General features: G+C 43.9%; 1 protein-coding gene across 1 annotated transcript in view; it reads right to left on the bottom strand.

Annotated features, from left to right (window-relative positions):
- Positions 1–603: 603 nt before the first annotated feature.
- Positions 604–21879, bottom strand: part of LOC116306986 (uncharacterized) — a 52412-nt gene continuing 31136 nt past the window's right edge. Inside the window, exons 17-20 of the mRNA XM_089025511.1 lie at positions 21470–21662; positions 20945–21219; positions 20233–20410; positions 604–2474 (exon numbers count right to left, since the gene is read on the bottom strand). Of these exons, the coding sequence (XP_088881637.1) occupies positions 2242–2474; positions 20233–20410; positions 20945–21219; positions 21470–21662 (879 nt within the window). The 3' untranslated portion in view covers positions 604–2241. The remainder of the gene's footprint in view (positions 2475–20232; positions 20411–20944; positions 21220–21469; positions 21663–21879) is intronic.

Raw genomic sequence — 21879 nt, 5'->3', positions numbered from 1 at the left:
AGTAACTCGATATATAGGAGCGGTACTCGAAGTATTTGTGGCATGATGCCCGTTGATAGTAGATAAAACAGCTCAAAAAATCTGAAACCGCTGTTTATTTTATTTGAGGTGAGTGTTTCGATCCACGAAGACAACGAAAATATAGAAATTTTGTGTGAGTAAAGCACGGCGCGGGTTTTATAGTAAATCAAAGCGTTTCTACGAATATAGAGACTTTGTGTTTAACATGATGTGACTCCCCCCGGAAAAAATCTGACACTAGATCCGAAAATCTGACTCAAAAATCTGACTCTAAAACCTGACACCAACTTCACTCTGGTGGAATCCGAGAACGATGTCCGACATTTTTGGTGACCGTAACACAATCCAACAAAGTGTTTACGACCTGACGGCTATCGCAGGTGAATTAAAGAACCTTTCATTTTGGGACAGTGTTTTGATTGGTTACCTCAAGGCGCAAAACATTATGGGGCATGCCAAAGTAGAGAATGTGTGCACACGCTGTTCATGGGTTGTTTAAAATCTAAAAAAAAGAAACACACTTACAAATGACCAGTGTAAATGAATTTTTCCTACTATCATTATTATTTACTTATTTAATTTGTCTTTAAAAATCTAAATTTTGGTATATCTATATTCCTAATTTAGAGAAATTTCCTCATGCTTCTTGATAAATATTAAAGTCAATCAATATAATAATTCATAATAGAAACTCATGAATATTGGGATCAATACGGTTCTTCGTTGCTTATTTTTAGGACAAAACAAAAAGATAAAAATGCTAATTATAAACCAGTAATAAATATGCATAGATTTAAATAAAATAAAAAATAAAAATAAAAAATAAAAAATAAAAACTTGTCATCGCTTATCACCACCGCAAGTAATATCATTATATATATTATATATATATACAGTCAATGTCATTAACGTTGTCCACCGAAAAAAGACATTTACACATTTAGACATTTAGACATTTATACATTTAGACATATGAAAGAAGAAATATCACGTGTTTCCTCGAACGTTCTGGCATAAAACAAACGCTGAAGTACAATTCTCCATCTTAAATCCTCACTAAATGGTCAAGGCATTCTGGATTATCGATTCACGAGTTGAATTTTACATTCAAAGTTCAGGCTCACTTTAGTCTAAATGTGTAAATGTGTAAATGTGTAAATGTCTTTTTTCGGTGGACAACGTTAATGACATTGACTGTATATCTTTATATATCTTTATATATTATATCTTACCACTACCAAAATTTCAAAAGCATTTCAAAAATCTAACCGCGTGGCTGGTAGGTTAAAATGTAGTTATAAAGAGTGGCAGCATCTAGGATTTCCAGTTTATGATGGTTTGAATTATATGACTTCACTAATAGAGTAAAGTCATTTAACCCGTGAAATAGATGTTAGACTAATACACATTTATAGACCCTAATTCCATTGCTTTCTATTGTGTCTATTTGACTAGTATTTTTTTATTTCACGGGTTAAATGCTTTCACTCTAGAGTGGTTTTAGTGTAAAATAGTTAGTAGACAAATGAAAGATAGTATATCTTATTTCCATTTGTGTGACTGCTAAAATAAGTAAAATAACTCTATTATGAATATATTTCAAAACAGAGAATGTAAATGACCTCTCCTGTATTCTACCACTGTGGCTTTGATGATCTTAGATAGCTCATGTGGTAAGAGTGTTGCAACAGTATTGCAGTGGGTGCAAATCCTGTTCTCAGCCTGTAATTTTTCCCAGACTTCAGCAGTATTACTGCGGTTTTCCATAATTTGCGAACTCAGACATTTTAACGGCTTGTTGTGAAATCGTTTTTTACTGCCGCCAGTCAATAGCCTGCGTCACATCCGGAATTTTCTTTGTAAATGAAAGAAAATTCCGGATGTGACGCAGGTTACCAGTCAAGAATACAAAAGATAAGGTACTGAGGGATCATTTTTGATTGACGGCAGCGAAAAGCCAAAACTCAGCGTGCAGCTCGCAGTACTGAGGCCATATTGATGGTTTTCAACCATCGCCAAGAGAATAAAATAACCAAAGACACGGCTGCCATGTTAGAGGATATAACAAAAGAATTCATTGACAATTCTTTTGTTAAGTTCCTCCAACATGGCCTCCGAGAAAACCTTTAATTTACTCACTTATTCTCTTATTATTTCTGCTGCTGATACCACATTATTTATTCTTATGTAGTTAATTATCTATTAAAATATCATTTGAAATTAGAAGCACTTTCGGTGTACGATATCAGGTCCATGTTCGTCATATTCCTGTGAAGTAATACACATCTGTGGGAAGGTAGATAATCCTGCCAACACAGCACTGCCACACCATACAGAGTACTGCCGTTCCTCGGGATTGATGATTCTTACAAGGTTCGGCTCACGTGAGTTGATAAGCGTGTACATTTCTTTATGAAGGCGTGAACTAAATCCTGGGAGAAGAGTTGTGCCTCCTATGGGAATAGGATAAAAAAATTAGTATTGCAAAAGCGAATGTCAGTAGTATAGGGAATGGGGGTTCCAGCGCAATCTCAACACGGGTAAGACCCGCGTCAAAAATCCACCTACGGAAACAACCCACTCCAAGTGTGGTTGGGGGCAACAGCGCAAATATGTTAGTCTATATATGGAGTGCGAAGATTGTAAAGAGTTTGTTTATGATTTCTGTGTAAAGTGCTTGAAACCCAAGTTTGTACCTACTAAACCAAATAAGTATATTTGTTGTGACAAGAAAATGCAAATAGAAGACGACACGTCAGCACAGTGTTACGAATGTGGTAAGAATATTCGTAATGCCGTACCAAATGCTACCAAAGAGCAATATTACGCCAATGGAGGTCGTAAGAAGACCCCATACAAAAGAATGAAATACTTCCGAGACTGGATGAGTCATATCCAAGGTTATCGACCGGTATATTTAGACAACGAAGTAAAGAAGAAAATCATAGACCATTTAGAAGAGCCAACCCCACAAAGTCTACGGAAGACATTGAAAAAATTAAAGCTAGGGAAATATTACAAAGCTATTCCCTATCTTTTGTCTGAAATTACCGATAAGTCTATTCCCGAGGTTTCTGATATGGCAAAAGCCGAGTGGATGTTTTGTCAGCTGAATAAGGATATTCCTTATTACCCTGACGTAATTTACGAAATATTTTACAAAATAGACCCCAACCACCCCCTGTTAGGATGGATTCCGAGAAAATAAAAATGCAAAACTGGCGTTTATTTTGCCAGAAACCCCACTGGGGAATGCATCGCGCAGAACACCAAGCTATCCCCAGTGGGGTTTTTTGCATTTTGGGCTTACGGGGCTTATTTCATCCCGCGCCAGAGGCCCTCTAGTACATACACATATATCTTTCTTACGACCCACCAGAGGGTGAACTCCGGACAGCGTCCCGAGACACCCCCTGACTTTTCCAACTTTTCCTCACGAAACCCCATCGCGGGGTTGAATCGCACTTTCTACCCCTCCCCCCACGGTTGCTGTGAGTGTGGGGAGGCTTTTTTTTTCACTCACAGCAACCGGTCCAAATGCGTCTACAGCGAGGCTCGAACTCGGGACTTTAGGCCTCCCCAGCTCCAAAGTCCCACGATCACGAGCGAACGCCAGACACATCTGGACGCTTATGTATGTGAAAATTATTATATTTAATCTGCATAATTTCTAGACTGACGTTCGATATGTAAATAGAATCCCGTCACGCTCTTTTCGAAGCAGATGTTTACTGAGCAAGCTTTCTTTGAAGCTCTTCTTTCGCTTCTTGATAGATCTTTTTGCGAGATTCCTCGGAAAGATCTCTTACGACTGTTTTTTTATTCCTTATGTCCGTCTTTAATTTCTCGTACTTTTCCTCTTCGGCTAAGATAAGCGAGAATTCTACGTCGTCTATCTTTCTGTCACGCAAAGCCTTTGAGACAAGGTCAGTGATCGTATTTACTTTAGCCCTTGACAGAGCTATTGTTGTATCGTGTTTTGATATTTTGCTTGACAACTGTTTCATAATGCCCGTAGCAACAGCCGAGATAATACCACAGGCTGCCCCAACGCCGGCCAAAGGAACTCCAACGATTATTCCCGGTCCAGTAAGCGAAGTAGCAACGCCGGAGCCCGTTAACACAACAGATATGGACCCTGAAGTTATCGCAATCTTATGTAGCGTACTCCGGGCTCTGACGTACTTTTTTCTAACTTTTTCATAGTGTTTTGTCTGCCCTTCCAAGTAAGCCAGGATTAAGTTCGCTTTATTCAGACGAAAGTTTTCAGCGTTTAATTCGTTAGGTTCCTTAGGAAGTTCAGGATAAAGTGGAGGTGCTGATGGTATAACATCCATTATATATACTAATGTACGACGCTTTTGGGAATGATATTGAGGAGCAGCCACATCACGACAACCGGGATTACTGGAATTGGAGAGCATTTAGGAAGATGTTTCCACATGCAGACCCCAGTAAGTTCGAAAGAAGACCCGATGGGATTTACTATAACGGCTCCAGGATGTACAGCAATGCAGACTTGGAGCAAGTAGGTGATCAGGTGCAGCGATTGACGATTGTACGCCCCGTTCATAAACCACCAAAACCCGAGCATAAAGCACCTAATTTTCCTAGAAACTTATTGTTAACCACGGAAGATTACCCATTTTACGATGCTGAAGGTGGTGTAAACAACTTCGAAAAGCTGGTAACGCACCTGAAGATTTCAGTGGGTAAACAATCATTTAACGTAATACTAAGAAATATCTATAAGAATACGATGTTGAAGCATACGTCGGGTAAAGAGGCCAGGGAATGGTTAGCAGGGCCCAATATGCGGTATTGGCCGCAGCAGTTAGACTTTGCTATTTGGGCTGCCACTAAAGGTTGTGGTGTTGCCGCGGACATGTTTCACATTCCAATTATGCAGTTTCACGTTGCCTTTACGGTAAGGAGGTTGTTGAAGGAGCTTAACGTACCCCTACCGGGAGATAAGGCATTTAATCCAATGAATAACCGATATGACGCCGCAGCCCTGGAAAGGTTAATTAATGAGTTCAAACCACAGCAAAAAGATTTTCGTTATAAGGAGGGTAAGACGCATGGGCTTGGCATTGTTTATGTTTGGGGTGCCAATGGTGAGAAGCCGGCTGACTACGGACATCAGGAATACCCAAGTAATGAGTTAGAGTTCGGTGATATGGGTGGTGATAAGGGTAATAATTCATTGATTACTAGAATTCAAACAAACTACCCAGGTACCTGGGATCCGTTCGTATTAATGAAAGGAAAAGGATTAACGAAAGCCGGTCGGGGCCGCCTGGATCGCAGCATAGAAGCTTACGTACGCGTTGTTTTGGGGGCGCAAGTAAATACCAGGTCGAGCATAATTGGAGATGCAGGCACCTCGAAAAATACGCGGGCCGAAGCCTTAACTTTATTCGAAACTGCGATTATAGAGGGCGATATCGATAAGAGTTCGCATCGTTTTCAATTAGACGTGGATAGCTCCGGGTTGAGGTTGGATTATGCCGTAGCCCCGGGAGTGTTGCTAATGCCCAGTAATTTGGTCCTCAACACCAATTCCGTCGTAGGCTACAATAATAAGCTTAAGACAGCAACTGAGGACATGAAGTTTGGGGCGAACGACGTGAACTTGGATACTACCAGGGGCATTCCCCATTTCGTGGAGAAGTCTAAGAAGGAGCACGTAGAAAAGCCCGCACCAAAGAAGGCGTTACCTAAGAAAGAACCACACCGGGCGCCTAAAAAGGAGGAGGAATATGACCATAACTTACTAAAGGCCGGCGTAGCAGCTGCAAGTGTTGGTCTAAGCTATTATATATGGCGATGAACAACCCCTACGTAACTGGAGTAGATTGTGTTTATACGACTTACACAGGCGAGAAAAAATACACCCAGGCATCTTGGGTTGATGTCACGGGCATGTCCGTGAATTTGAATTACTCAGGAAAGAAATTGATATTATGCAGCATTTCTTTGGGGGCCGTTAGCAGTGCGAATGTAGGATTTCGTTTCTGTGACGACAATGGAGTATTACAGCCCATGCGCGCGAAGACAAACAACAGGGAGCCTACGCATTTCTCAGTAGAGCCGCCAACGAATAGCTCTGAGAATCTTTCCGTTTGGACTTTCCACATGGTTGCTGATTGCCACGGGAAGGTAAAGCTGCAGATAAGAGTAGATGACACCGGGAGTGTTTGCATAAATAGCATAGAAAATCAAAGGAATACTGTCTATAACCACATGACCATCAGCACTTTGACGGTAATGAGCCTTTAAATATATGAATCCATACGTGAGGGAAACGCGTTATACCCACCGCTTAGATGAAGAGGGATATGACAACGGCGCTTGGCATGACGTTGGACTGTGGGTTGAGGTTGGGGGCACTGCATTGGTCATTTGCACTATTAGCATTAATGCAAATACGCATGCGAATGTGGGGTTTAGGCTTATCGATGAGAATAATAAGCCCCTGCTTCCTTATCGAACTTCAACGAACACCAGGAAAGTTACCCATTTTTCGATGGAGCCCTACACTAGGTCCTCTGAAGACCTAACGCCAGTGACTTTTCATATGCTAGCCAATTGTAAATATGCTAAGTTGCAAGTCACTTCTGATGACGGCAAGTTTGGGATAAATCGCATAGGTCGCAGGCCTGCTAATGCAGCCTGGAGTCATAAGCCCATTTCTACCATGAGTGTGTTGCCGTTGGTTCCAAATTACCAGGGTGGTGCTAATACTGTCTTTCATTATCCTCAAAGCAGGGCACCGCCCGATGAGAAGGATAAGATCAAGCCTTCATCTTCTTCAGGAGGACCACCCCAATAGCTACAACTAATATCCAAATGTTGTTGCCCACGAACTTCAACAGTTCGCCGCCGGCCCTAAGTGCCAAGGAAACAACCGAACCAAGCAGCCCAGGAATGCCGGCTGCCATCTTTTTCCCTAAGTCCGTCAGCCCATTGCCTAATTTCTTTACGCCCGCGCCTGTAGCCTTAAGAGCGGATAGGATAACTCCTACTACGCTCGAAATAGCAATCGCGAATGCCAGCGGAAGACCATACTTCAAAAGGGCTCTTTTTACCTTTTCCTTGGTGGTAAGCCCCAGCTCCTTTTCCAGGTTTTCCTTTTGCGCCCGCAATTCCGCAAGGTGTACCTGAAGGGCTTCTGATTCCCTTTGAGCTGCTTCCCTTTCTTCCTCGGTACGAGTTTGGTCCTCGATTACTTCTTGCTGCCGCTCTATTTGCCCCTCCAGGTCTTCGAGGGCCTGATCTCTTTGCCGGATTTGTTCTTCCTTAGTGTTAATTTCGGCAACCAACTGCCGCCGTTCCTCTAAAGAGCCGGTTATGATGATATGCAAGTTTTTAGCTTCCTCTTTTGTCAGGTCTAGCTCCTGTAAGGCGAGGTCGAAAGCCCTTTGGGCTTGGTCTCTATCGCGTAGGGCATTGTCTCTTTGTCCTCTAATTTCTATTATTCTTTGGGTTTTGTCGTTAAGTTCTCTCTTTTGAGCATCGAGAAGTAGTCGGTTTTGCCTCATGTATTCTGCCTCCCTTTCTTCCAACGTTTCTTGCAGTTCCTCGACGCGTTTTTCTAACGCAACCCTTTCATTTATGTTTTCCAATCTTTCTAACATGCTTCTAGTGGCACGCTGGAAGCCTTTTAATCTTGCTACGTCACCCCTAACTTCACCATTGTCGTCGAAAAGGGGCTGCGGTTTTGTCCAGCGGTCTTTATCAGGAAATCTCAGGTCTTGAACGCTTATGAGGACTTTGTTTCCGCGTTCTGTGAGCCTTACGTCGTCAGCATCGAAGTGGGAATAGCGCTGCGTTAGCTCTTGCGTTGCCCACTCTACAGTTTCCCGCGCGGCTGCCTCAGGCTGCTCTATGTTTTGAAGCTCCAAGTACTCAGGGACGGGGCTGCCGTGGTTTTTTGATTGCCACATGCGATTCAAGGCGGCCTTGAAGCTTTTCCATCTATTACCATACTTGTTTTCTAGAGCCATATCGTAGATTAGGGGGTCGGTTTCCGCGCCTTTAGTCCATGCGTCGTATTCTTCGTCGTTAATGTCTACTTGACCTTCTTCGGTGGTGGGGTCAAAATCCGTTCCTTCTACTTCCATTATATATGATAAGCTCAAAGTTAAACCCCAACGTATTACCTAAGCAGGTTGGCGGACTGAAAGCAGAACGCACCTTTCACCGTGTCACCTTTACCCCCAGCAGCGCTAAGCCAGGGGAAACCCTGTACGTAGGCGTGCCCCGCCTAACGGATAACCTAGTCTTAGTTCCTGGCACCCTGGCGCTAAGGTTTGACCTAGCAATACAACCAAGCACTGCGGACGCGCGTCACGTTGTCAACGACCTTGGCCGCAACATTGTCTCAAAGATGCGGGTGAAGTTCGCAGGGGAATCCCTCTTGGACTTAAATAGGTACGATCTGTATACCACGTACAAAGACTTATGGTTGACTGCATTTGACCGCGCGCAAAGGATAGAGCAGGGAATCGCCAGTGATGCCATACGCAAGGTAAGAAGCGCAACCTCTGGCGCCTCAGGAGAAGACGAAATAAAGACGGCTTATGGCACTAAATATGTCGTTCCATTAGATTTCGAAGTTATCACGAACCACGGTGCATACTACCCAAGGCAGCTAAGCGAGCTGCAGTTCGAAGTAACCCTAGCAGACACTACGAACATCCTACAGGGAAAGGACGTAAGTTCCTCAGCCGTCCACCCATACTCCGTTACTAACTTAGAGCTGCAGTATGAAACGGTATACAGCGAAGACTTAGCACGTAGCGCCGGTATGGAATACAGCTCCGGGAAGGCTTTCCTTTACGATCACGTCGTGATGTACAAGACGTTCAGCTTTACAAATAACGTCGAAGAGGTCATCAACCAAAGCATTAACCTTCCCAGGCGCAGCCTTACAGGGATAATGTTGCTGTTCGCAAAGACATACACGGCAGGATTGCGTGACTCCGAGGCGTTCTTTAATCCTAACATTACCAACGTAGGTGTTAGCATCAACGGAGTGCCTAATAAGGTTTACTCACAAGGGATAAAGCCCGCGGATATGTACCGGGAAGTCGCACGTAAGTTTGGCGACCAAATTGACCCAAAGAAATTCTTTAAGGATAAGTACGCGCTGTGGATCGACATGCGCACGACGAACGACGAAGACCTACATGGACAGGGATTGCGGCTGGTAAATACCCAGGACGGCATTACGTTGGAGATCAAGCGCACCAAAGACGCCAGCGACGCTACTAAGATCAACGCATATATCTTCGTAGTCTCAGACGCGCAACTGAGTGTAGAAATGAATCAGCTAAAAAGCGTTGCCTACTAGGCTCGCGTTCCTTGAGCCAAGCGAAAGGATAAAAAATATTCCTTACGTATAATATGCTCCGCGTATTCGAAAACAACGAAACTAAACTGCAATGCATAGTGCAAGGCGATAAGCTGTACTTTAAAGCAAAGGAGGTAGCAAAGGCATTAGGTTATGCAGACACCAAAGATGCTATTAAAGCCCACGTGCGGGACAAGCATAAGAAGAGACTTAACGAGTTGGAGGTGAATCGCCTCCCTTCTGGTTCGCACCCGCAATCCCTGTATGTGACGGAGTCTGGTTTGTATCAATTGATATTCAGCTCCAAACTGCCAACGGCAGAGTCGTTCCAAGATTGGGTCTTCGAAGACGTCCTACCTACGTTAAGGAAGACGGGGAAATACTCGTTGGATGGTCCAAATAAGTTGACCTTCAAGATCGAGGATGAGTTCGACTTACATAAGAAGGTCATCGATAAGATACGCAGGTTTTACCCTACGCTGATATTAGCGCCTGGACTCGGGGAATTGCAAGATACCACCAGTAAAAGGATAAAGTGCTGGCAAAAGGGCTACCAGGCAGGTCAACCCGACATCCTAATTCTTAACTCCCATAAGAAATACAATGGGTTCTGTCTGGAACTGAAGACGCCAAAGGGTAACGGCGTATTGTCCGACAAACAAAAAGCGGTATTGACGCAATATGAAATGAATGGATACTTAACGATGGTAAGCAACGATTACGATCTGATCTGCAGGGAAATCGACCGTTACGTCGACGGCATTCGCATACCTTGCCCTTGGTGTGTTAAGGCTTTCAAATCGCATGAGAACTTACGAACGCACCAAAAGATATTTCATAGATATAATGATTCTTGAACAAACTCACTGGCGCGACTTGCTACATGGCATTTCATACGAAATAAAAAATTACGTCGTCTTCGAGGACATTAACCGTTTAAGGTTGGTCCTCTTAGACGGCAGCCAAGAGTACAGTTTATGGGCTCCCGACTGCGTACGGTACGTACTGCAAGGCGAAGAATATACACACCTGCGTACCTATGGTAAGGTTAACGGTCGATGGAAGTTTGACATCGAACGTCGCCCGGAAGCTAATCCATTATGTGATTGATTAGATATTGGTCTGCTTCGGCGGACCTCTTTTTTTCTGACATGAAATCAATCGATATCGTAATCAAGGCTCCCCCTATGAATGCTGTGATTTGAGGAATCATATATCTTTCTCATTTTTCCAAGCCTTTCGTATCGCCAGGTAATGGTCTAAAGGCTTGGGACCGTCATACAGGCAACACCAAATATGCTGACCGCTGCGTTGACAACCACATTTATCGCAGATGCCGTCCCAGTGTTCCCTATTCTCCCATTTTACTCCTTCATAGTCGTCAAAGCATACGAAATCTTGGTCTATTTCCTTCTTACGTCGCGTAAGCGCCCGGCCGGTTTCAAGGGGGCAACATCGCCCTGCTAAATCGCCGTGGGTTTCACAGACGACATCTTCGAGGTGGTAACGACGACAGCGGTATTTATGCCAGTTCTCTTCAAAGAGAGGTTCATCGCATCGGTGGCAATGGTCTTTAAGGCAGACTCTATGCTCGCGGTGATATCGTAGGGTCTGTATGGTGGACAATTCCTTACCGCAGTCGCCGCAAACAGTGCTGATTGTCTTCTGACAGACTTTCTTGGAAAGATGGTATTGCAGTCGCTGCTTGCTACTAAAAGCTCTATCACATTGCACGCACTTCATTATATATACCTTATTGTTATTTTGTTAAATGCTGCAAAGAGGTCTCAAGTAAGGGTCTATTTTTTATTGTTATTTTGTTAAATCATCACGATCGAAGAATGGTTAACATGATTATCTTTTTGCTGGTTTCAACAATGAGAAAGAATGATACCTCATCTTTTAATGGGGGCTTAACAAAATAACAATAAAAAATAGACCCTTACTTGAGACCTCTTTGCAGCATTTAACAAAATAACAATAAAAAAGAAAGACCTATGCTAATTCCTCTTGCTGGGGCTTAGTAAGATCTTCTTTGCGACCTCTTACTCTTCTCGAACGTCGTCTAAAGTCCTTTGTGCTTTAGTATCCGCGGGACACCAATGTCCAACGAAGTCTTCTTCAGAGAATACCTTATTACAGTGACAGCAGCTGTGTTTCTTACGAGGCGTCGGAGGGGTAACGATGATGCAGTCAGCAGGTAGTTCGCACGTAATGCAGTCCATATATCTATGGGGGATATCGAATGAAGTCCTTAATGGACTCCTTAGCCCAGCCCGCCATTGTCAAAAGCGCGCCAAACCTTTCTGCACGCTTCAGACTGCACATTTCATCGTACAATTCCTGTACGCGCTCTTTTAACCGGTCTATCTCTTCCCTTTGCATTTCTATGGTGTCTCTTTTATCCTTTGCGTCGGTGGCAATCCTTCTTACTGCTTCCACTGGCTCCATCGTATATATAATGGATCCGAACCATATTCCTTGTAACGCTCTGATAGTAGGACCCACCGGCTGCGGAAAGACCCAGTTCGTGGTAGAGCAGCTATTAGGATCCTTTAGATACCGCTTTGACTACATAGTGCTGCTTTGTCCCACCTACGTGAATAACCGCACCTGGGAAGGCATAGGAGTGAAAGATGACGACTTCTTCGTAGATATCTTAGATCCTAACGAGTTATCCAGCCATTTGAAGTTCTGGCACAAGCAATTCCCTAAAGATACACAGACGCTCCTCATATTGGATGACATTGCCTGTGGGGACGACGTAAAAAGGCGCACCTCCGAATTAGTGAAGCTCGCCTTTAGCGGCAGACATGACAACATTAGCGTTTGGTTGCTTTCCCAGCAGCTTACCAGCGTCTCTAAGCCCTTTAGGGAAAACATAGGCTCTCTCGTAGTATTTTATACTCCGAGCAAGTCTGACCTGGAAACCATTTTAAGCGACTACGGCGGTGAGATAAGCAAGGAACAGCTGCACGAATACATGCGGCATTTAAAAACGCACCAACATTCCAAGATGATCTTCTCTTTGAGGTTTCCGTATGACGTTAACATATATGGACATTGAGCAGCTCATAGATGAAGTCCCCACACAGTTAGATGAAAGTAACCTCAAGGAACAACTCAACATCCTTGTGTCTTCTGGGAAGTGTAAAGAAATGATAGGTAAGGAACTTACCCATGAGCAGGTTAATAAGCTGTCAGAAGAGGAGGTTAAGAAGTTCCATAAGAGGTACGAGGCTGCCCTTGCAAGTAAGACCACGGACGCCGTAGCAGACTCAGCCATTAAGCTGGCCACCAAGCTTCTCGGACTTGCGCTGCCCATAGACGACGTGGAGCAACTACGGAAGGACATTAGTGATGACTATGTCATCGCCCAAGAACTTAAGATAACCTGCGGGTGGTTGTCTTTGAAGTGCGGTAAGTTAATGGCAGTCGCCTCTGCGGCACTTCACGTAGCTCAGCACGTTGACTTGAAGGAGGTACTAGGTTCCTTTGGAACATCTTGGAAGGACTTCAAGAAGGACAGAGAAGTCGAAAAGGTCTTCCAGGCAGCACTTGCTGAGGTACCTGATCAAGTCACCTCAAGTACTTAGTCAAGTCGTTGTCAGGTCACCTCAAGTACTTAGTCAAGTCGTTGTCAAGTCACCTCAAGTACTTAGTCAAGTCGTTGTCAAGTCGTCATCAAGTTACTTGTCAAGTCCTTCAAGTCCCTTAATATAAGATGAGTGGCACCGAAGAACAACCAGAAAAGGCTCCCGTAGAAGATACCAAGATTACCAAGGCTAAATCTCCGGGCAGAGTCGCTGCCGGAAAGAAGCTCGCGGAGATGAACAGGAAGAACAAAGCCAAAAAAGAAGAAAAGGTGGAGGAAGAGGAATCCTTTATTAATCCGGGATACGTCATTGGCGCGTTAGGAGTCGCTATAGCAGCAGGCAGCCTTTACTTACAATGGCGGGCAACGAAAAAGGTAGAACCACCAACGTATCATGCACCTGTGGAGGTTAGAAAAAGTAAGATCCCTGAAATGGAGTAGATTTATCACCACGTACCGTGGCGACCTAGATTTTCCTTCTCGCTTTGTAATATAATGTCGACCGCGTTGTTGAAAACTGTTGAAGAGGCAGCTATCATTACTTCCATCGTTGCGGGTATTGGTTGGGTAGGTAAGAAAGTGCTCAAAGAAGACTTTACTGAAGACCCAAGCAAGAGCTTCGCTAACTTTGCTAAGATGACCGCTGCCGTAGGCGGGGCTATCATGGTAAAGGATTACCTACGGAAGGAAAAGTACCTACCTAATGTATAATGGTTAGCTTAGTCGCAGGTGGAGTCATTGCAGCTTTAGCATTTACAGGGGCTAATTATGGTGGTCAATATTTGGATAGATTAGTTAGAGGCGACAAAAGCGGTGCCGCCGAAAGAAAGAGACACGACTTAGCGCTGGAGAAATATCAAAGGGACGTTGCAGCTTGGAATGAAAAAAGACAAGCTTACAGGGATTGGTTGGACAAGAACTACCAAGACAAGATGCAGGCGGATAAGAACTTCGAAAACACAGACTACGCCTTCAAACTTTATGCGCAAGCACACCCCGACTTTAGAATGAAAAAGCCTCAGTTCAAGAATTACTACCAGCCTTCTAAGAAACAAAAAGACAATGAATTGGTTTTTGTAGGAGTCGCAGGGCTGGCCGGAGGCGTGGCTTTGGCGTATCTAATATAATGATCGTCTTTTTGGAAAGCGACAAGAATAACTTTACTACTTATCTGAATCCTCCCATCCGCGCGGAAAGGGTTCGGTTGGTTAGTTGCTCTTTGTACAATTCTTGGTATAATTTAATTAATGGCTTTGTCATCGGAACTTCCGGCACCAAACCAAAAATACCAGATTCCCATTACACCCCCATAACACTGGCTAAGGAGCTAGCAAAGCATGGATATACTCTTACCACAGGATTGCCCCATGAAATGACATTCAAGAAAAATAATGGGAGCGCCAATCTAAAGGACAGTTCATTGGTAGAACTCCTGGGCCTTACTAGTACCACGATAAATAGCGGCAGTACATATGATGTGAAATGGAAAGTCGCATCCTCTTATGAAGTCTATTGCGACTTGGTCCATAGTTACAACAATGGAGAAAAGTCTTCTCTTATGTCCAAGTTTCTGCCCCAAGGTAATCCATTTGACCCAGTAGAATACACTCCCATTTCTTTGAGCTATGACTTATCTAATTTGGTAGAAAGCATAAACATCACCATTAAAGTGGACGGAAAGACGGTGGATTTTAACGGACGTAAGATCAATCTTGTTTTGGAATTCATATAATGGGCCGCGTAGAGGACAAACTTAAAAGGATTTACTATGGGCCGGAAGGCTATTGGAGAGGAGCGTCAGCTATCAAGAAACTCGCGACCGCGGCCAGGGTATCAGACGAAACGGCTAAGAACTGGTTGAAAAAACAAACCCTCTGGCAGGTTTATCTTCCCGTGCCTAAGTACATTCCCAGGCCCAGCTTCACCGTAAATACCCCCAATGAAGTTCATCAGGCGGATTTGCTTTTCTTGCCGCACGATAAGGTGAGAAAAAAGACCTATAGGTACGCTTTGACCGTAGTCGATATCGCAAGCAGATACAAGGACGCCGAACCTATAACCAGCAAGGATTCTGGGGAAGTCGCAGAAGCCCTAGGTAGGGTTTATAAGCGCGTCTTGAAATGGCCTAAGCTGCTGCAAGTGGATGCGGGAACGGAGTTCATGGGCGTGGTTACTAAGACCCTGAAAGACCACGACACTAAGATTAGAAGAGCTAAAGCAGAGTACCACAGGGGTCAAAGCATTGTCGAAAGATTCAATAAGACCCTGGCCGAGCGTCTCTTTGGATACCAGTATTGGAAAGAGCTGGAAGATCCCTCCAAACGCAATAGGGAATGGACTCAGAGGCTCCCCCAGGTCGTCGCAGCTTCGAACAACGAGGCGGCCAGGGCTACGGGAATGAAACCCAGGGATGCCATAAAAAAGAAACACGTGGAACACAAGTCCTTCATCAGAAGTTCGAGGGCGGTCTTCCCCCATGAAAAGAAATTAGGTAATGTCACGGTTCGATATCTCTATGAGCCGGGTGAATTAGAAGGAGGATCCAAAAGAGCTACGGATCCTAATTGGTCTTTGGAAACTTACCAGATCCGAAGTGCGATAGCTAAGAAGGGTCAGCCCATCTTGTATTATCTTCATGATGGTCCCACGCGTGGGTTCGTCAAAGAAGAACTGCTTATCGTGTGATGTCCGAATGCTATCGTATGCACTCCGTCATCACACATCCACCTCTTACCGTCAAATGCAGACAGTGACACCTTCTCCTGCGTGACGTTATGTATCTGATGACCATAGCTGCGCAGGCTGTTCATCTTATGCCGCTGTTCCTTGCGTGTTCGTAATACGTTGAGGTAGGACTCGTGCGTAATGTCCTTCTTAACCACATACTTTTTTACGCCTTTAGCTTTCTTTTCTACGCCGTCTAACTTTAGCACGCTGTACATCTTTGGTTTCAGACCCACGTATTCCACGATGGGTTTTCCTAACATTTCGTCTTTCATCTTCCCAATTACCTTCTTATTCTTCGCAGAGTAAAGGAAGTGCTCCTTCGGGTAACCGCTGGTGTCGTACTCGTCTATGTCGGGGAGGCAGTCTTTGTAAACGTCTTCCGTTTGCACTTCTAGAATTAGGGAGTCGGTGTCTGTGTACAGGAGGCGACAGCGGTCTCCGTACTTTGGCTTAAGCTTATCGTAGTAGAACTCGTACATAAGCAGCTTCGATAGATCCAGCACCGTAAAGCCTGTGTAAACGGGCTTGTTTAGTAAGAGGTTTGCCCTTTTCATGTGAATCACGTAGAAGTTCAGCATTTCTACGTATCTAACGAAGCCTGGCTGTGACACGTATGCTTCTGCTTCCTCTTTGGTGCTGACTATTTTTACGCTTACGCGCTTGCGGATGTTCTCCATTGTCTTTCCGAACACGCTGTTGTTCATCAGTTTGAAGAGGTTTTTCTCGAAGTCATTTTTCGCTGCGGTACGCTTTTGCGTGTTAAAGTCAATGTAGGGGCGCATCCAGGGTTCCTGCGTGAATTTTAGGACTCTGTGGATCTTCTCTACGCGCATTCCGTGTCGCACGTAGAACTGCAGGTTGCGGTAATGTACCACATACTTCTTCTTATCCATCAGGTTCATAGTTAGTTTCCTGTACGGTTTGTAACCAGGGCACATTTGCTTTTGCAGCGGACTTAGCTGCTTAAATGGTATCTCTATCGCTTCTGGTGCTAAGGGGAACTCATTGTGTTCGTCGTGCAGGCGCTCTGGGTACTCCAGATCCACTTCTAAGACGTAACCCTTGTCTTCCTCCTTTCCTACCTGCATGTAGAAGTCTATCGGCTTCACTGGATCCCATTCGAAGTCTCTCACAGGTAGGTACTGTGACATTGCCCAACCATAAAGGTTATTCGCATCCAGGTAGTAAATGTATGTGGTTGGTTTCTCTGGGTCGTGCTCTACTAAGGGGTTGTTTGCGCGGGCGTAACGTCGGCTGGGTCCGCATACGCCGCCACGAATACCGTCTTCCATAAACCGATACATGTCGTACTCCGTTAGGAGATCCAACTGCGCATTTGTCTTCTTTAACAAAGCACTCCAGCTGAGCCCAGGAGCCGTGTAGAAATTAGCGGGATCCAATCCGTAATATTCCATAGCCATCTTTCTGAAGCTTTGGAAAACGTCTGCAAGCAGCACTACGTCAGACCTTAGGTAGATGTCGTGGTAGTCCCCCATGTTCTCACAGGAGTACTTTTCCCACACGTCTAACGCATGCTGGTACTCCTCATCCTTTATACCGGACTCGTTTAGGGTGCTGTAGAAGCGATCTTTGGGTGGTAGGGACTCTTTGAATCGATCCCAGGAGTCCATGTATTCGTATGGGTAGACTCCTTTCCTTTCCGCGCCGTATTGACTGGAAATGGGAAAGTTGGTGTTATACTTTACGAGGTTTGCTAAGGAGTCCGCCATGAACTGCTGCGAGTCTAAGAACTTCAGCTTGCCTACGGTTACGGACATGTACCTTTCTTTGTTGTTGGGTATGCACTTTACTTCGGAGCCGTCTGTTCCTTGTAGTAGCAAATGGGAGTCGTAACCGCGGAGGTTGTGAAAGAACACCGGAATCTCCATGTCTGGATTTACTTTGAAGTTTATATTGCATTTCCAATGAGCCGCTCCTCTGTATTTACCCGTGATGTGGCAGTGATCCCTAACCTTATCCACATAGAAATCCTCAACAAATGCTTTGTGGCAGTGAATGCAGTGCGTGGAGGGCTTTCCCGGCTTCTCACCTTTCTTAGCATACTTCCCGCATTTAAAATGAGCTTCTCCTAGATACTTTCCATCTTCATCCCACGCTTTCTTGGCTCGTCTTCCAAACTGAAGAAGCGTATGTTGGCAAATGTGGCATTTTTTTGCCTTGTTAAAAGCCTCCTGGTTCTCTTTGGTAAATTCCATCTTCTTTGGACGTCTTAATTGTTCTCTAATCTCCCCCTCCTCTTCTCGCAATGCTTCTAGAAACTCATTAGCTGCGTTCTTACCTCGGTAAATCACAGGAGGGTTTGCTTTACCGTCTGATCTGACTACTATGTAACCAAAGGAGCAGATCTCGTGTAATCCTACCTTATTCGTGGCACCACGTTTCTGCTCTTCCTTAGTTATCAACGCTTCGAAGTCTGCATATATCACGTAAGGTACTTGCATCTGCTTTTGATGGTCTGCGTATGAAAGCTCTTTGTTGGTGGGCATCTGGATCCGTTGCGCCACCTCTTCGACTCCGCGGCAGATCTCATCGTGTTTCTTTAGGGCATTTAAGGATGTAAATGACAGCAAGCAGCAGTCGCAGAAGTACTTTTTGCCTTTGTGCTTAGTATGTCTGTAGAATAGTCTGCTAATGTGTTTAACCCATGAGTAGTGTCCGCCGTGGTAGAATAAATGTACGCGCTCTCCTTTACTTTTTGACAGAACTAACGGTACTATCGTCTGCTCTCTGACTCCGTAAACGTTAATTGCTAGATCGTTTATTTCCTCAAATATGGGGATGTCTATCAACTGCATGGGAAATTCCACACCATCCCACTCTAAATCATCTGTGGGATACTTACTTGTCCTACAGGGATCCTTCTCTGCTGGATACAGTGCAGACCTGATTGCCCACATAAAGCATCGATTGTCTTCATTCTTCACGTTTACAATAGCCTTCTTCCTTTCTACCCACGTTGGTAGCGGTACGTAACTCCCCCCTCGTATTGGCACGTACCTGGCTATACTTATCTCTATTCCTTCAACCTCCTCTACTGTCCAACCCGATCCTTCTTTCGTGTAGTTAGACAGCGACTCCATTATTGCTTCTAAGGCTTCACTGAGTGACCTATCCAGATTCGTGGATTCTAATATCACTAACGACTTTGATCGCAACATTGCTGTCGTCATTACCTCGTCTTTTGACAAACTTACTTCTACCATTATGCTCGCTTTCAGGGCTCCTAATTCTTCTATACCTTTTCGGAGAGTCCTTTTAACCTTCCTTTCTGACTGACGCCAAAACTGTCTAACGTCAATCTCACCGTTACCGGGTATTGACACCGTGCTGAAGTTGCTTTGGGATTCCATCTATATAATAGGAAATATTTTATACCTAATACCAAGCACTTTTTAAGTCGTCGTAGTCGTACTCACAGTCCTGACAATGCCAAAACAATTTAACCTTAGTCTCAAACTTCTTACCACATCCACAATCATAACTGCTCATACACTTCGTCTTCATTTTCAAATGCTTTTTCAAATCCGCTTCTTTCTTAAAAGTTCTCTTACAATCTTCGCACTCCATATATAGACTAACATATTTGCGCTGTTGCCCCCAACCACACTTGGAGTGGGTTGTTTCCGTAGGTGGATTTTTGACACGGGTCTTGCCCGTGTTGAGATTGCGCTGGAACCCCCATTCCCTATACTACTAATGTCACATTACTCTATGGTATACACCGTTCTCATAATGGCTGAGGAGCGCACGAAAAAGAGGTCACCCAGTCATGTTGCAAGGCTGAGCAAGGCTGCTCATACAAAATAAAGGTGGATAGCGCGAATAAACCTAAATCCAAAATGGCGCACGGCCGGTTGAAAACGAGGCATCCAGGGCCAAATTTACAAATTTACAGTATTTTCTCATAATTTTTGTTGTGCAATTGTCGCGTTCCTGGATGTAAGAAGAAACGAAAGACAGAACTAGTGTATACTTTGCGTTGACACCATATTATGTCTTTGCATTTGGCCCTCGGTCCCCAGTTTTTCATGTAACACTCTCATGTAACCACTTCCCGTATTGTTCCGTAGTACGTACATTGCTTACTATACAATGGACCTTAATAAAAGAAAAGAACAAATTTGTACACAATCGAGGCTAAAACCGAGAAAAGGCGAACTCCATAACGGGAGTATTCAGGTCAAAACATGCTTCTATATATTTTATTGCGAGCTAATGACCCAGGACCTCGTTTTGGTGCACTTGTCAGCCATTAATGCAGAAAGATGTATTTATGGCCAATAGTTGATTGAAAAATCTAAAGGTGAAAGGTGAAAGTTAACAGAAACGTCTTTCAAATAATTAGCCAATCAATCCGCCTATGTTATGACCACATCAGTTTGTAACTGTAATTTCATCGTGTTAAAATAAGTGCTATTATTATTATTATTATTATTATTATTATTACTATTATGAGCATGCGCATTAGATGCTATCATTCACTTGTTTTTAAAAATCAATATTGTTTTACCTGACAGCAGTATGTTGTGGAAAAGATCAGATCTTATATCGATGTCACATTTCTTGATGCACTTGTAAATAGACTCGTGAATACCGTCAATGTCTTGTCCGAGGAGAGAGGGTTGGAACAGCGCTTCTGGTGCGCGGAACCTTTCATTACCGATGTGCAATGAGTGGCCGTCTGGTAACTGCAAGTAAGACAATCATAGAATTTTAGTACAATTTTAGACTTGAATATAGAGTTTCTCGAGCTGTGATTGGTCGAGCGACCGGTGATTCTGAGACGATAATCATTGCTCGAACGGTGATTATGAGGTTTTCCAAAGTTTTCCAGCTTGGAAGAAATACTAAGACGTTTTTTTATCCTGAATTTCGACTTTTCTCTGATATTCAAGTCTAAAATTATACTAAAAAATTATTCCCCTCAGGCTCAGTGAATATGGTGATATTCAAATAAATGTGATGTGTTTTATGCAGAGCCCCTCTTAAACCAGCTATGCTGAACTGGGCATCTCTGCTCAAATATTGTCCAGAAAGAAAGAAAGAAAGAAAGAAAGAAAGAAAGAAAGAAAGAAAGAAAGAAAGAAAGAAAGAAAGAAAGAAAGAAAGAAAGAAATATTGGCCTTGCTGTTCTTACAAAACCTTCTGACATTGGCAGTAAATGGATGGCATCATGCAAATGGTCCACTTAGCTTCTAAGGTATCTTTATCGACGTACTTACAGTATACAATGCCTCGCAGTTATCACTTGTCTCAGACTCCTCAATTTCTTTATCAAAATCTTGAGCCACGTAGCATAGCTTCTCCTTGAGGTCTCTGATAATCTGGTGTTCAGCTGAAGTCTTGAACGAGTAGCCTCGCTCTGTTATCAAGCGCTGTAAGTGCGCAGTAATGTCTCTACCTGCTAGGTTCATTCTCTGAGTGGCGTGGGGTAGCATGTAGCCTTCGTAGACTGGTACTGTGTGACTTACGCCATCACCGCAGTCAAATACAGCGCCTAGATAAATACATGTGGGAATATTCATGGGTTTCCATAAGGTATCAAATCGTAGTCATGGAGGAATATTGCTCTTAAGAGGGGGTAATACGGGCAACAAAATTGCACAACATGTCGCGCGATATTGTTCCTTTGCAAGTTGCAGAGCAAATGCGGTTCGTACTACCACCCCGCGCGCAACAAATTTGCAGAGTTGTGGAGTTCAGTGGTGACGAGTGTTTTGGTGGTGATTATGATGCAGTAGGCTTACCTGTAGTCCGCCCAGAAGCATACAAGGCCATCACAGCCTGTACAGCGACAAACATACAAGGCACATTGAATGTCTCGAACATCAGTTGAAGCATGCGCTCTCTATTTTTCTTAGGGTTGAGAGGAGCCTCGGTCAACATGACAGGGTATTCGGATGAATATACACGTAGCTCATCGAATGCATTCTCCCAAACCTGATCATGAAAAATACAATCATTCGTTTAGATCTACTTACTTAACTTTTAAAAGGCTCCCAGCACCAGGAGTCGCTATACAAGACAGTTTAGACTAGAATAGAAGTTTTGCATCATCAAGTGACGACAGCCATGTTAGATGGCAAGAAAATACAATCGTTTTACATGAGAAAGAATTCAATTCCCGAGAGCAAAGGGATTTTATTGTTCTGCCATC

This window comes from Actinia tenebrosa, unplaced genomic scaffold (genome assembly GCF_029948245.1).
Source record: "Actinia tenebrosa isolate PJP-AT-01 unplaced genomic scaffold, QUT_ActTen_1.0 utg344__unscaffolded, whole genome shotgun sequence".
In the NCBI taxonomy this organism is placed as follows: Eukaryota; Metazoa; Cnidaria; class Anthozoa; order Actiniaria; family Actiniidae; genus Actinia; species Actinia tenebrosa.
Note: the sequence above shows the minus strand (reverse complement) of the source record. Positions and strands in the feature narration are given on the sequence as shown.